This window comes from Heterocephalus glaber, unplaced genomic scaffold, assembly GCF_053883595.1.
Source record: "Heterocephalus glaber isolate CG9 unplaced genomic scaffold, H.glaber_assembly_v1.0 deba00001472, whole genome shotgun sequence".
In the NCBI taxonomy this organism is placed as follows: domain Eukaryota; kingdom Metazoa; phylum Chordata; class Mammalia; order Rodentia; family Bathyergidae; genus Heterocephalus; species Heterocephalus glaber.
The window spans coordinates 74,694,137-74,709,539 of record NW_028258315.1 but is presented as its reverse complement, the minus strand read 5'-3'; the positions used below and the strand labels follow the sequence as shown (position 1 = coordinate 74,709,539).

Here is a 15,403-nt window from a genome sequence, read left to right as displayed (position 1 = left end):
CACAGAATGGCTTCATCATCATCTCAAAAGAAAACAGAACTCAAAAAAAGAAAAATGGAAGAAGAGTCTTCAGTGAAAACTGGGTAAGTGTTACTTTGTTGAGAGAAGTAAGGCATCCTGCTTAATTTTTCTAAATCACTTTGTCTCACCAGACTACAGCCAGACAATTGAGGAAATGGGGAAAAATCTACTGAAAAAGATTTAAGAGTGAAGCTGCTAATTTCAAACTTTATTCTTGGGCAATAGATGAAAGTGCTGATGTGACAGATATGGTTCAACTTACTGTTTTTAATTAGCAGTATTATAGATTATGGATACAGTATCACTGAAGAAATGGGTTCTTTGATGCCATTAAAATACAGCTAAATCAGGGCTGGGGATTTAGCTCAGTGGTTCTGTCACTTGCCTCAAAAGCGCAAGGACCCGAGCTCCATCCCCGGTACCAAAAAAAAAAAAAAAATACAGCCAAATCTCTTCATTTGTATGAAGCAGTAAAACTAAGTGATTTTCTTCAAACTTTGTCAACATATCTTGTGTACCCATAGTGGTACCCTTTGATGGTTGGTAAAGAAGAGGGATTTAAACTGGATGTGGTGGCACATGCTTATAATCCCAGCACTCAGGAGGCTGAGGCAGGAGGATCGCTGCAAGTTCGAGGCTAGCCTTGGCTACAGAGTGAAACCTTGTCTCAAAAAAAAAAAAAGAGGGATTTATAAATTAATAAGAGATGATGCAATTGTTGCTGGAAAGTCACATTTAATAAAATAGTGCTGCATCATACATCAAGAAAATTCAGGGCCCAGGATTTAGCTCAGTGGTTCCGCCTCCTGCCTCGAAAGTACAAGGTCCCAAATTCAATCCCTGGTATGAAGAAGAAAAAAAAGGATGTTATGGGAGGCAGGTGTGGTGGTGCACGCCTATAATCCCAGTACTCAGGAGGCTGAGGCGGGAAAATCCCTATGAGTTGAAATAGTGAGTTCAGCCCAGGAGTTGGCTCAGTGGTGCCTCGCCTGCCTTGCAAGGACAAGGTCCTGAGTTTGATCCCCAGTACCAGAACAACAACAAAAAGATGTTATGCCAATCATCATCAAAGTTGTGAATCTTATGAGGTCCTAGGGATCGAATCATCACCAATTTCAGGAGTTCCTTGAGAGTAAGGATGCTGATTATGGGGACATCATTTACTTTTCTGAAGTGAGGTGGCCAAATTGGAGTAAAATGCTGAAAAGGTTTTGTGAATTGTGAAATGATACTGTCATTTATGGAAATCAAGGAATTTGAAGATGAAAAATTTCAGTTTTGCATTTTTTTTTTTTTTGGTACCGGGGATTGAACTCAGGACCTTGCACTTCCAAGGCAGGCGCAGTGCCACTGAGCCAAATCCCCAGCCATTTTTTTTATTTGACTACTCATTTAAATGGTATAAATGTGTAATCAAGGTGAAAGTCAATGTATTTGTGCTATATTTCAATACAGTGTACATTACTGTGTACAATACCGTGTACAATACAGTGTACAAAATGGAGGGGGGAATGGGGAAAAAGGGCCACGTACCGTGTATAGGTGCAAATTCCCAATGATGAGTGTTATCATTATGTATGCCTAAAATGTACCAATAAATGTTTTGCTATAAAAATTTTTTTTTAAAAAAAGAAATGTATCTTCAAATCTTTGACATCTGGAAAGGAAAAACAAAAACACAACAAAAAAAAGCCACCGACCCTATAGATAGGACATATACTGTCACTTGTCTTTCCAGTAGTAATGATGGTTTTATAGTCATTTAAGTCATTTCTTCATGAATTCTGGGAAGACAGTAAGCAATCAAGAACACAGCTGTGAAATATCATTCAAAATAGTGTAAGATTTAGCACCAACTTTTATAACACAGGCTTCTTCAATGCAAATAGGTTTGTTTCTACCCAATTTATATAAATTTGCATCTAATTAAAAATACAATATGTATTACTCTTAATAGCCATGCTATCCTTGCATTATCAACTAATTTTTTAACTGTCTAAAAGATTTTGTTAATTTTATTACCACCAAAATCATTTAGATATATGTAGATATACATATATTCCTGGCATTTTTATAACTATCCTCCAGAAAGAAACCTCAAATGTGTTCCCTTATTCACAGTTATCCAACAATATTTATCAAGTGCCAGGGATAAAATGTGCCAAGACCCAGAGATGAAAAAAAGTTCAATATGTTCAAATAGCTAAAAAAATGGAAATGTAGACCAGGAGGGAAATGCAGTACGAGAGAAAAGGGTGGAGAAGGAAAATAAATGAGGCAGATCTTTCAGGCCTTGCGAGTTCAGTCTCATTTTGATAGCAAGTAGGGGTGACCATCAGCATTGTGCTTCACAAGACAATACCATCTCCCCATTGTGGGAGATGGAAGCCAATTAGAAAGTTACTGCACTAAGACAAGAAGCCTGAACACTGATGGTCAAAGAAAGGAAAGAAGCAGACTGTCTCAAGATGATTTGGATTCTGAATCCACTGGATTTGTTGTTTGCAAGAAAAGAAAAAAATCAAGGATAATACTCCCATTTCAACCACTGAGCAACCAAATGATAGTGGTTCTATTCACTGAGATAAATGCAAAATAGGGCTGGTGATATGATAGAAGGCTTGCCTAACATGCACAAGTCCCTGGATTTGATCCCAGCACCAAGGGGAAAAGAAAAAAATAAAGGGAAAGAAATGCAAAAAGAAAAGGTTTGCTGAGTGCTGTTTAAGACATGCTTGTAACAGAATGGTAAAGGAACTCCCTTTTGCCAGCTTCAACTGACTGTGAATTTAGGTGAAATATTTACTATGATTGAGGAAGAGACAGAACCTGAAGAGAGCAGAGAGCATTCAATGTACCCACTGTAAAGAACATAAGATAATTAAAAAGATAGAACTATTTCTATGTTTATAATGTTGCGGTGTTACATGAAAACATAAATCCATGGAGGCACAAATCTACGATGCTGTGTAACTTAATTTTGGATGCAGATGAACACAATGATTAACACCCTCAAATAAATAGGGGGGCTAAAGATATGGGCTATGGATTCTAAATTGCTTAAGGATGGAGGCAGAGGCAAGGAAAGGAAGCAGAGACAGCAGAAGGGGTTGGGGGCAGGGGTAAGTGACTGGGGAGTCTTAAAGTTCTGCAAATAAGAATTATATTTTCAAGTGTGGTAGCACATGCCTGTAATCCCAGCACTCTGGAAGGCTGAGACAGGAGGATCCCAAGTTTGAGCCCAACTGGGGCAATTTAGCAACTTAGCCAGACCTTGTCTCAAAATAAAAAATAAAAAAGGACTGGCAATATAGCTCACTGTGAAGGCCCTGGGCTTGATCTCCAGTACCTGAAAACAAGAAACAAACAAAAAGGAGCATAGTAGAGTAAGAGAGGTATAAAAAAAAAAATCGGACAGAACCAGGCATGGTGGCATGCACTTGTAATTCTCGATACTCAAGAGACTGAGGTAGGAGTTTGAGACATACTAGGCAACATGTCAACACCTTGTCTCAAAAACAACAGAAATTTAGATATAGAGGAGTTTGAGGATTTATGACCATCAAAGCACAGTATGGAAATGAGAATCCTGAGAGGACAGAAATCAACAAACCAAAAGGATAGGACGGCAGGTGGATCTCGCACAAGTACTCTTAACACAAGGCTTCTGCCTAGGAAGCCCTTGGACACACTGAGTCAGATGCTGACATTTCCAATCCACAATCTAGAGTGAACATTAGTAGTGACAGGGAAGAAAGACACAGAGATGCACAGTCCTGACACTGGATCCACTGAGAATTTCTCTAACAATAGTCAAAAGCTCAAACAACTGAGTGTGATCTGAAAACTTCTTAAAAGGGACTCAGTTATAGAATGCCACAAGTAATTTAAAGGATTTCTGGTTTTAAGCAATGCTTAAAACCACTTAAAACTTTTCAAGAGCCTAAATTTCAATTATATGATTTCACTACAATCTCTTCATAGCAAAAAATTAAACACATAAGTCAATAATTAAAGCCATTGTGGACATGCTAAAAGGATGATCCAGTTGATAAATGTCACAAATTTTGTCCAGTCTCTGAAATACGATTTAACTCTTTTAGAAATAATCACTCTACTAATCTCTGAATAATGATGTATAATAAGTTCAGATATTTTAAAAAAATTTTGTTTGGTGTTTTTCAGACAGGGTTTTGCTGTGTAGTTCAGGCTGGCCTCAACTCACAGTGATCCTCCTGCCCCAGCCTCCTGAGTGCTGGGATTATAGGTGTGCCCCACCTCACCCAGCTTAAAAATATTCTTAGTATAAAATTAAAATATGCTCTTTGTAAAAAAGTTTCCAAAAACTAAAATACAGGGCTGGAGATTTAGCTCAGTGGTTTCACCGCCTGCTGCGCAAGTGCAAGGACCCGAGTTCGATCCGTAGTACCAAAAAAAAACCAAAAAAACCCCTAAAATACAATAAAACCTATTTATCCTTAAATTTTTACCTCCAAGAAATACTCATATCTTTCAATATTTGAAATAATACTGAATACTAAATATCCATCCATTAAAATACAGAAAAAGAAGCTAGCTATAGTAGCACACTCCTGTAATCCCTGCACTCTGGGAGGCTGGGACAGGAGGATCACAAGTCCAAACCCAGCCTGGGCAACTTAGCAAAACCCTGTCTCAAAATAAAACATAATGGAAGTCTGGAATGCAGTTCATTGTGAAGGTCTTCATTCAGTTTCCAGTACCACATAAAAAAAAAAAAAAGAAAGAAAGAAAAAATTGAAGGAAAATAATGTTTTTCTTTTACTTTAGATACTTTGTTTGAAAGTGTATCTGAGTTTCTGAGTTTTAATTACAATTCAGACCATGATGGCAGGATGGTAGCTCAGTGGCAGAGCACTTAGTGCTTGACAGGTATATAGGAGTCCCTAGGTTTAATCCGCAACACCACAAAAAATAAAATTATAGTTTATCAAAGACTCAGATTATTTCCTCCATCATAAGCTACTGAATCTCCTTTAGATCCCTCTCTAAAAAAACTAAGACTCTAAGGATTATCCTATAAAATAAATAATACTTGTCTCCTTTTAAGCTTGCTTTAAGAATGTATTCATGGAGACATAAAACCTAATTCACTGTAATTAAGCATTCCATGCATCTCACTTCCCTTCTTTTAAAATCTCAAAGCAGTTGAGATACACTAATAGAATATTCCTTAGCTTTAGCACTGGTTAAGACTGTTTCTAGAGTTTTCCATATGTCTCTTCCAAATGATCATACCATTACAATAAAAGTACTGTAGCAATACTTCATATACTTCGGAGCCTCGGTGATGTGTTGATAATTGCAGATACCATACTATTTTTGTACATGAGCCTCAAGCAGCTGATGGACGTCTGAAACTGAAGAGAGGGTAATCTGTTGGCACTTCTTCCTTCTCATTATATCGAATTTATTATCCATGGAACAAGCTGTTAATAAAATATGAAGTTTAATTTTTAAGTATAAAAACTTGTTTTTGAGGCTGTGGACTGAACACTGGCCTACACCCCCAGCCCTAAAAATCTTTTGAAAGAGCATTAATTTATGTCAAGCCAGGTATGATGGTGCACATCTGTGCAACTCCAGCTACTCAGGAGGCTTAGGCAGCAGGATCACAAATTCAAAGCTAGTGTAGGGCAACGTTCTGAGACTCTATCTCAAAACAAAACAAGAAAAAAGGGCTGGAGGTATAGCACTTGCCCAGCATGTGGTAATAGGTTCAATACCCAATACTATGAAAGAAAAGAGATATAAATACAGATGCCAAGTAACAATATTTAATCTAAATACCTATTTGGATATATTAAAACTTTATTTAAAAACTCATATATGTACTATTCCTAAAATAATATAATCAAATTTTATAATATATTGTTTCAACTTTTTTCTTAAAAGCACATCCTAAAAAGACATTTTGCCTCACAACCCAATACACATATCTGTTTACATATTTATGTATACGTGGATAAAACGAGTTTGACAAAGCAGTATTTCCCTTAACCCTTGTAATGTAGTCTTTTATTATCTATTTGGTTCCTTTCTCTTCATTCTTAATGCTTTTTATAATACATTAATCTCTAACAACCTACAGTTTGAAACACAACCTACATCTCTCACAACCTACAGTTTGAAACACACAGGAAGATCTTCAAAAATGATTATCTGAAGTGCACCCTTCCTAGGTTTCATTTAACAGTAATTACCGGAAAAGGTGGAAAGTTAAGGGAGACGTTAGTGTTAGCCCCATAGTTTCACTGAACAGTGGAGAACAAGGTGAAAGGGGACAAAGATAAAACTGACAATCAGCAAAGTTTAAAAAGTCTGGTTAGCCAGGAGCGGTGGTGCACACATGTGATCCCAGCACTCAGGAGGCAGCGGCAGGAGGATCACCACAAGTTCAAGGCCAGCCTGGGCTACACAGTGAGTTCAGGGCCAGCCTCAATTACAAAGCAAGATCCTGTCTCAAAAAAACCATAAATAAATAAATAAATATAATAAATTCTGGTTAAACTCCTAGACTAAATGATTAAATTCTCAGATTTACATTCTATAAACTGTGGATCAAATTAATTTGAGATGCAAACTAAAGGAAAAGCTGTGACACTAAATCCAAGACATTAAACAGTAAATGACCCCCTACTCAAAAGGCCTAACCAAATATGTATACCAATGCTCACTTATTACAGTTTATGTGCCATTCTCTTGAGGCAAGTTATAAAATGAAGCTGGAAATGTTATTGCTTTTGCTTTCTACAAAAAATGTCCTCAATAAATAGGATTTACTCCTCAGATTCTTCTACTTATTTAGATCTCAAATTGCCCCAACTATTTGAAGTTCACAACATAACAAAGGAAGCAACTGCACTGTTAATTAAGTATAAAATAATCCCTTGTGGCTAATACATTCAATATGCACTGCTTAACCTTTTAGAACCATTTATTGCTAACTCAATGCAATTAGGAGATGACAGCAAAATAAATTAGTATCAAAAACTAAAACGATGCAAAACATGCAATTCATTTTTTGGCTATGATCTGAAATGACTACATTTAATCTAAAAAATACTTCCCTCAGGGCCAGGGATTTAGCTCAGTGGTTTCGCCGCCTGCTGCACAAGCGCAAGGACCCGACCGAGTTCAATCCCCGGTACAAAAAAAAAAAAAGGTTAAAAAAAAAATATTTCCCTCAATCTCATTAAAACCTTATCTCCAATGCACCATGAAGGCACACATCTGTAATCCCAGTGCTTTGGCATACATGGCTAGTATCATACACAGGTAGGCTCCTGTTGGAGAGATGCAGAACTGGATCACTTATGCCAAAGCAGGTAGTGTGTGCTTCCTATGTACAGTGGCATCCCTTGGTCCTCACACTCCTTGAGGAAAATGCAGAACGGTCCAGGTAGGTACTATACACAGAGTTGATGTGGGTCACAGCTGAGAACCTTGAACTTAGAAAACTCCAATCTTAAAAGAAAGAGGGCTGCTATCAAATCCACCCTCCTTTTCATCCTCAAGGAATTTAGTTTCAACAAGCCTACCCACTGCCTAGAGAGAAATCTTACCTCTACCATCCAAGGCTGTTTCATCTGGAAAAAGATAATACAGGATGTACAGAAACAGGATTAAGAATCATCTTCCAAGAAGCTGGTTATGGTAATGCACACCCACCTACAATCCCAGCACTCTGGGAGACTACGACAGAAGATCCCAAGTCTGAATCCAGCCTGGGCACTTAGTGATCTAGTGAGACCCCGTCTTAGCATAAAAAACATAAAACATGGGCTGGGGATTTAGCTCAGTGGTTCTGTCGCCAGCCTTGAAAGTGCAAGGACCCGAGTTCGATCCCCAGTACCAAAAAAAAAAACATAAAACAGGGCTGGAGATAATTTACTATGAGATCACTATATTAAAATACTTTTGGTTCCTCATCATTAAAGTACTGTAATTTTTACTTATTTCTATCTTCTACCTAAGTTGTTTTTAAAAGATTTGAAGAAGCTTAAAAGATGGCAATAAGAAAACACCTATCAAAAAATGCATGTAAGTTCAGAGTAGGACCTCTGTAATACAAGTGAAAATTCTCATGATAATAATCTCAAGAAATAACATTTTTGAAAACTAGAAAAGGGAGCTAGAATATTCTCACCTCATAATATTCAATGCTACATAGTTAATCTGAAAAGTCCTAAATATCTCTAAACTGTTTAAGGATCCCATGATCCTAATGATTCAGATACATATGCATAAAATTATATACAGCATCTGTGTGTGTGTGTATACAAAATTTCAAGACCATCTGTTCACCCAGAACACGGTTCTTATTTCTGATTACATACACCCACACACAAAAATGGCAACTTTAATATGAAACTATGAACGCTTCTTTTTACAAAGCATAGTTTATTATGATCACGCCTCAGCAGAAGTACTACAGCTACCCTAGGCCTAGTCTGCCAAACACTAAACTCATCTGCTGTCCCATCATACCCTGTCCATTAAATTCTAAAGCCTTAACAGTCTGAGGAGGGTCCAGTAAAGCCAGGTGTGGTGGTGTATACCTGTAACGCCAGCATGCAGGAGGCTGAGGGAAGAGGATCATACTTTTGTGGCCAGCCTAGCCTACACAGAGAAACCTTGTCTTCAAAAAAAAAAAAAAAAAAAAACAGTCCAGTAAGATCTCATCAAAATAGAATTAAACTCTCTAGTAATCTTAGCTAACTACAACAAGCCAAGAATCAAAAGGCAACTTTAAGACCTGTAGATGTGACTCAGTGATGGAGTCATCTCTTATAGCAGAGAAGAAATTCAATGTCAAAAGAAAAATAGTTAAAACAAGGTAAGGTTAAAAAAACGACCATCTGAAGTCAGTTAATGACCGATAACCTGTATTTTCAAAAGGAAAGAAAGACATATATTTTAAATATTTTGTCAAAATTGTATCATTTAAAAGAAAAAATAATTTAAAGGAAAATAATTATCTAATCCCTGCCCAAAAAGCTATTCGCAGAATATCTCAATACCAGGATTTAAAGTTAGCTAAGGCTTTCTATTTTCTATTTCTTCAATCTGTACAATATTTCCTTTACGGTTTTGTCATGACCATATCCCATAAGAACACAGCATTTTTTTTTTTTTGGTACCGGGGATCAAACTCAGGTCTTTGTGCTTTCGAGGCAGGTGGCGGAACCACTGAGCTAAGTCCCTGGCCCCAGTACAGGATTATTAGTAGCAAGTTCCCAGAGACATTTATTTTATACACAGTCTGTGCTTTTCCATGTTTATGGAAAAGCCCTATGAGCTAAGTATAATGACTTCAATTTTATAGATAAGAAAAGTAAAATTCAAAGATGTTAGCTGTCTGAGGATAGCTGGCAGCAGATTAGAGGGAACTCAAGTGTCTGAACCCAAACCGTACTCTTTACATTGAGGTTACACTACCTGCAAATTTTACCTTGTTTTGAAAATGAAAGCTTCTGGTTATTTACTGAATTTCCTATTACTGAGTAAAAACAGCTCAAAAAATAAAGGTCAAGTGAAGGTCAACTGTAGTCTGAACAGATCCCTTATTTCCAACAAGAGAGACCAACTTGCCCAGATACAACGCAGCTCATAACAGAAACTTCCCTAAGGCCACTGCTAATAGCATTCACAAAAAATGGATTCTGAGCAAAAATCATCAAACAAACAAAAAGAGTAGCACTAAATATCACTGAAAGGACCCTACTGAGTCAGTGCATCAGCCCGCTATAGCACCTGCACAAATACTCAGGCATGGATTGGGAAGTTAGGGAGCAGAGTCCAGGAAGGAAGCAGGTCCCTAAACCTCAAAATCACAAAGTTAAAAGAAGAGGAGCAGAGAAAGTTCAATTATTTAAGTAATAATTCTAAAGAATGGGAATAACACTATTTCAACCCAATATATGGGTCAGCTAACATCTAAGAGTTGAAATTCCTTTTCTTGTCATTGGTACTTTTATAATCATGTACGCGGAAAGTCACTACTTTTCATAATGCAAAAATTATACAAGGATTAATATATATATGTGTATATATTGATAAATATATATGTGAAACACCCATTGTTTTCTAATAATTTAAATGTATTTAAAACTGGTGAAAGTAAATTTTCATAAAATTTTCATTTCACTGGTACTTATCATTTTCCTAAAACCTTACTTCAAGTTTAAAGCAATACTAAATACTCTTACTTTAAGACTGAGAGGGTGACTCAGTGGTAGAACACTTGTCTAGTATGCAAGCAGCCCTGGGTTAAATCCCTAGCACTACCCAAGGAAAACAAAATACCCTCTTACCTTGAAATCAATCCAAACTACATTCACTGTATTTATTCAGTACTCCACTTCAATGGAACAAGGCAAGGAAAATTCTCTTTTACTGGCAGTTATATCAAATTAAAAAAAAATTCTTCCCTCAATGGTTGACATCACAAAAGCTACATAATTTATCATTCAGATGATTAAACAATTAATTAGGAAGCTACTCAATTTCAAATCATATCCATGAAATTATTCTAACATTCAATCACTGAAAGAATATTATTGCTTCCTATATTTTAAGCCATAGAATTGCACTAATTGAGAATTTAGCAATGACCTACAGGGATTTTATCTGCAGCCCTCTAGAACTCTAAGAGTCAGAGAGGAAAATTTCATTCAGACATTAAATTTCTGTATTAGCAACTTCATTCATAAATGTTACAATACTCAATTCTTTTAAATATAGAGGGAGCAGGGAGTGTAGCTCAGTGGAGAGTGCTTCCCTAGCATGCATGAGGCCCTGGGTTTTATCCCCAGCATGGAAAAACTAAAATAAACAAGGGAGGGAAACATCTATAGTTAACGTGGAATTATTTGAGGCTAATAGAGCTTTCAATTATCATGTAAGTAAAATCATCTAATATGGTTTATGTTAAATGGTATCCCCACAATGGGAAATGGAAGATAAGTGGTCATGCAGTGGTTTAGCATTAACCATGAATTTAAATCTCAGCTTAGCCTCTTACTAACTGCAGGGCCTGGAAAACTGTTAGAAAATCTTTCTGTCCATGAATTTATATCATACCATAGAGATGATAAGTATCTAAATCAGATACCTAATAAATGCAAGGCTCACAGCTGGCTTTCTCTAAAATGTCACTCTTCACTGACTTGTACCGCAGTAAAGGACAAAAGCATAAATCCTAGATTAGGATTTGCATCAATGTGAGAAAGATGCCATTCCTCCTGCCTAGTGCTAGAATTAAAGGAGTGTGGGAGAACTTTCAGTAGGGTTTTATTATTTCATCCAAGAGGCTATACAGGCTCTAAATACCACTCAGGTTTATACTCATAAACACAACAATGCTTTCAAGAGAAGGCCAAAAAATTATCATACATTTTCCCCCCATATATTGGCTTCCAGAAATTAGCAAAATGGAAATCAGTTCTGTAGGCTTATTTCTAACTTCTAAAAACTGAAGTGGTAGACATTATACATAGTATGTGTATAATAATCTGAATAATCTGTAATTGGAAGGAAGTCTTCCCACAGTACTGCTGAGGTCCACAACCACTCACCTGAACTCAGGTAAAGGATGCCTTCTGGAGCAAAATTAGCAAAACAATGTGAACAGTACCCTTAGAAGGGTGCCACAGTAACATCAACAAACGTAAACAATCTGTATAAATTTTTTAAATATCCGTGATCCTCAGTCAAAGGTAAGTACAAAGATCATAAATGAGAAACTATAGGTTTAGAAAGTATACATAACTAAGCCAGCCATGCCTGTAATCCTAGCATTTTGGAGGCCAAAGTGGAAGTATCACAGGTTCAAAGCCAGCCTGGATTACATATTGAGACCCTGTCTCAAACAACAACAGCAAAAGTATATAACCCAGTAGTTATTTCTTTATGCCTAAGGCACTGCATTTACAAAACAGCACCCCAGCCCCTTCCCACATCTTGCCTTCCCTTTACAACCCACTATTCTAAACCCCTGGACCGAAAGGGAGAATCAGGATTAGAATCAGAATTAGTAGCATGCAAACTCAAAACTTTCAAAAGAATCATGTATTCAATATATAATTTACTTAGGCACATACTATGTGATTTTACTGATAGACATACATTAACTTTATGTGGTACCTTTGTAACAAGAAAAATCAGGTAGTTCATACATATTAAGACTTGCAGCAGTCATCCACTTCACTCTTATGAAATAGTCGGTAGGACAAACCATGTCATACAGCAACGTTAAGAAAGCATCCCATTTTACTGAATAGGTAATACATCTGGGCGGCTCAAAAATGAAAACCAGGGCCAAGGATTTAGCTCAGTGGCACCTCGCCTGCCTCTCAAGTGCAAGGTGCTAAGTTCAATCCCCGGTGCTGCAAAAAAAAAAAAAAAGAAAACCACAGTGTATAATGAAGCTCCCTCCCACTCTTGTCCCAATCCTTGTTCTCACTCCCTGCCCCTTTATTAATTTTCTATTTATCTTCCCAGAGTATTTATATAAATACTGGTAAACAAATAGAAATTCTCATTCCCTCATTACAGAAAAAGTACTGCACAGTATACTTTGATCTGCACTGTGCTTTGTTATTAATCAATTAAGCTTAACTATTTCTCCATCCATGTACAGAAATCACCCACATTATTTAATAGCATCACACACTGAATATACCATAACTAAACCAGTGTCTTCCTGGTTGCTTCACAGCACCTTCTTTCAAATCTCTCCTATAATGTAACAAAGTGAGTTCTAATTTCTAGATTAAAAAGTACATCTTAAATAGGATTACAGTCAATATTACAGAATTTCCTTTCCCTAGATGCGTTACAATGAAACATTATTAGTGATCTGCTGTTTTTATGAGAACCATCAGGAACTGCCACCTCACAGGCTGCATTCTTCAAAATTTAGTGTATTTGCTCAGTACAGGACTTCTCAGTGCCTTTAATATACTGTTAAACACTGAGTCTCCAAAAAATATAATACATAACATTTCCCAAATTTACTTGGCTACAGAATGATTCCTTGGCAGAACCTCCTCTGTCTAGCATTCTGTGAAACAAACCATAGGATGATATGGGATGGATGTAATTACCATTGACTACTATGTAAGTAAAATATAAAACAATGAACATTTAGCTGAAGTAGTGGCACAGGCCTATAACCCCAACCCTATGGGTAGCTGAGGCAGGAAGATCACAAATTCAAGCTCAAATTGGGCAATTTAGCAAGACACTGTCTCAAAATAAAAATGAAAAGGGGTAGGGATGCTCAGTGGTTCAAAGGTCCTCGGTTCAATCCCCAGTAAAATACACACACACACACACACACACACACACACACACACACACACAGTCTGAACTTTTAAAGAAGTCATAAAGCCAAGGTAAGCTCAATTTTAGAATACATTAACTGATTCTTGGGGGGACCACAAAACTATTTGAGATCTGAATGTAAAGCTACTTGACCTTCACCCAAAAGGTACACACACAAGCAGAAACTGTCATAGTTTCCAGGGATTCATGGATCCTTGAGGCCTATCCACAGGTCCCATGGTCATCTATCTATACTAAAAACAATTCTAACTAGACAGTGGTATATTACCTATGGCACCATTAATACTCCAAATACTAGGGCACAACCCAGAGCACTTTTCAGAAAAGCCAGCAAAGAATCCACTGTAAGGCACACTGTGGTGCAAAGTAAACAAAGCACGCTCACAGGGTTCATATTCAACAACTAATGATCAAGCAAAATTACTGTGAGAACAGTTACCGGGGGTTGTGGTCTGGTTTTTACACAGGCATCTTGTATTTTATATAAACTGGATTCTTACAAGATTAAGAAAATTGGTTTTTAAATCATTTCATACACTATGAAATCAAGATTTGTTTTTTTTTTTCTAAGACCGGTTTTCACTATGTTGCCCAAGCTGGCCTGGAATTCCTGGGCTCAATCAAGCCTCCTGCCTCAGCCCATTAATAGCTGGGACTACAGGAGGGCACCACAGCACCTGGCTTCAAGGATTTTTTAGAAAGTAATACATTTCACATTTGACAGCAGCTATTAGGAAAACAACTGCTTCAAATTTGAATTTATTAATGTGAATGCACAGAAGGAAAGAAAAATAAATGAGTTTTAAATGGAACTCAAAGAAATCCCAGGCACGATTACTCTACATCTGGTCCCAAAGTACCAGGTTCCATGCAAGAAGCTTCGTGCTAGTGCATCTACCTAAAGATGGCAGCCGTAGTTATCCATACTCTCGGGCTCAATCTGTGATGCCTCTCATCCCTCACACAATTTCCCCACCCCTCACCAGCTCCTCCTACCCATAGCAAATACTAAACAGTGCTAAAATTGTGAAACATGCTTTCTAGGTCAAGACACTATCTCAGATATAATGTAAAATTAAATTATTCCTTATCAAAACTTTATTTCTTAGAGGATTTCTGCAATGGAAACATCTGTAGTACTAGCATGGTACTTAATGAGAAGATAGTGTACTGTACATAATTTCTTTTATTCTTACTTTTGTTGAATACATCAGTTCCTAAGGTAAAAAGACTTCTGTATATTTTGTTTTTCCAGAATAAAGAATATTAAACTGAAATTATTCTGTATAGAAAACTGCACGAACTAAGCACAAACATACTGTGTTTAGACATTATGGCAAATTGTAAGAGAAAAAGATTGTGTCATCTTTTCTTTTCATTCCCTTTTAGAAATCATTCCATGGGCTGGGAGAGAACTCAGTGGTAGAGCACTGGCCTAGCATGATCAAAGCTCTAGAGAAGGAGGAAGAGGAGAAACAATTCCATATTCCTTTCTTTAAAAAAAAGAACACAGGCATCTTCCAGTGTGAGCCTATTTTCAAAGATATATCCATTTCTCAAGTTGTTAGAGATGATACACAACTCAATAGCTTCTCCAAGCTGGACAACCTGACAGAAAATAAGCAACGTATTCCTGGAATCCAGAGGGGATGACACCCATACTGCCTGGGCTGTGAACACAATGAGAACCAAATGAAGCTAGTCCACGTAACATTCTCTGCAAAAGAAATTAAAAAGGATACTTAAAATATCAATCCACATTTTCTGTTTCATTATGAAAGGTGCACTGTGCTCTACCTTTCACTTTGGTACTATCAAAAAATACTGCTTAAAACTGACTCGGTGGTGCAAACCTGTAATCCCAGCTACTCAGGAAGCTGAGGTAGGAGCATTGCAAGTTTGAGGCCAGCCCACGCAATGTAACAAGACCTCATCTCAAAAATTTAAAAATTAAAAGGGCTGGGGATGTAGCTCAGTGATACAGTGCCCCTAG

At 37.1% G+C, this 15,403-nt stretch overlaps 1 protein-coding gene across 17 annotated transcripts in view; it reads right to left on the bottom strand.

Annotated features, from left to right (window-relative positions):
* Window positions 1-15,403, bottom strand: part of Slc4a7 (solute carrier family 4 member 7) — a 113,769-nt gene that overhangs the window by 93,695 nt on the left and 4,671 nt on the right. Inside the window, exon 1 of one of the 17 annotated variants that reach the window (XM_087182174.1) lies at window positions 5,299-5,857. The exons of the other annotated variants lie outside the window; for them this stretch is intronic. Within the exon in view, the coding sequence (XP_087038300.1) occupies window positions 5,299-5,331 (33 nt within the window). The 5' untranslated portion in view covers window positions 5,332-5,857. Of the gene's footprint in view, window positions 1-5,298; window positions 5,858-15,403 lie in introns of those variants that run through there. 17 annotated transcript variants of the gene reach the window in all.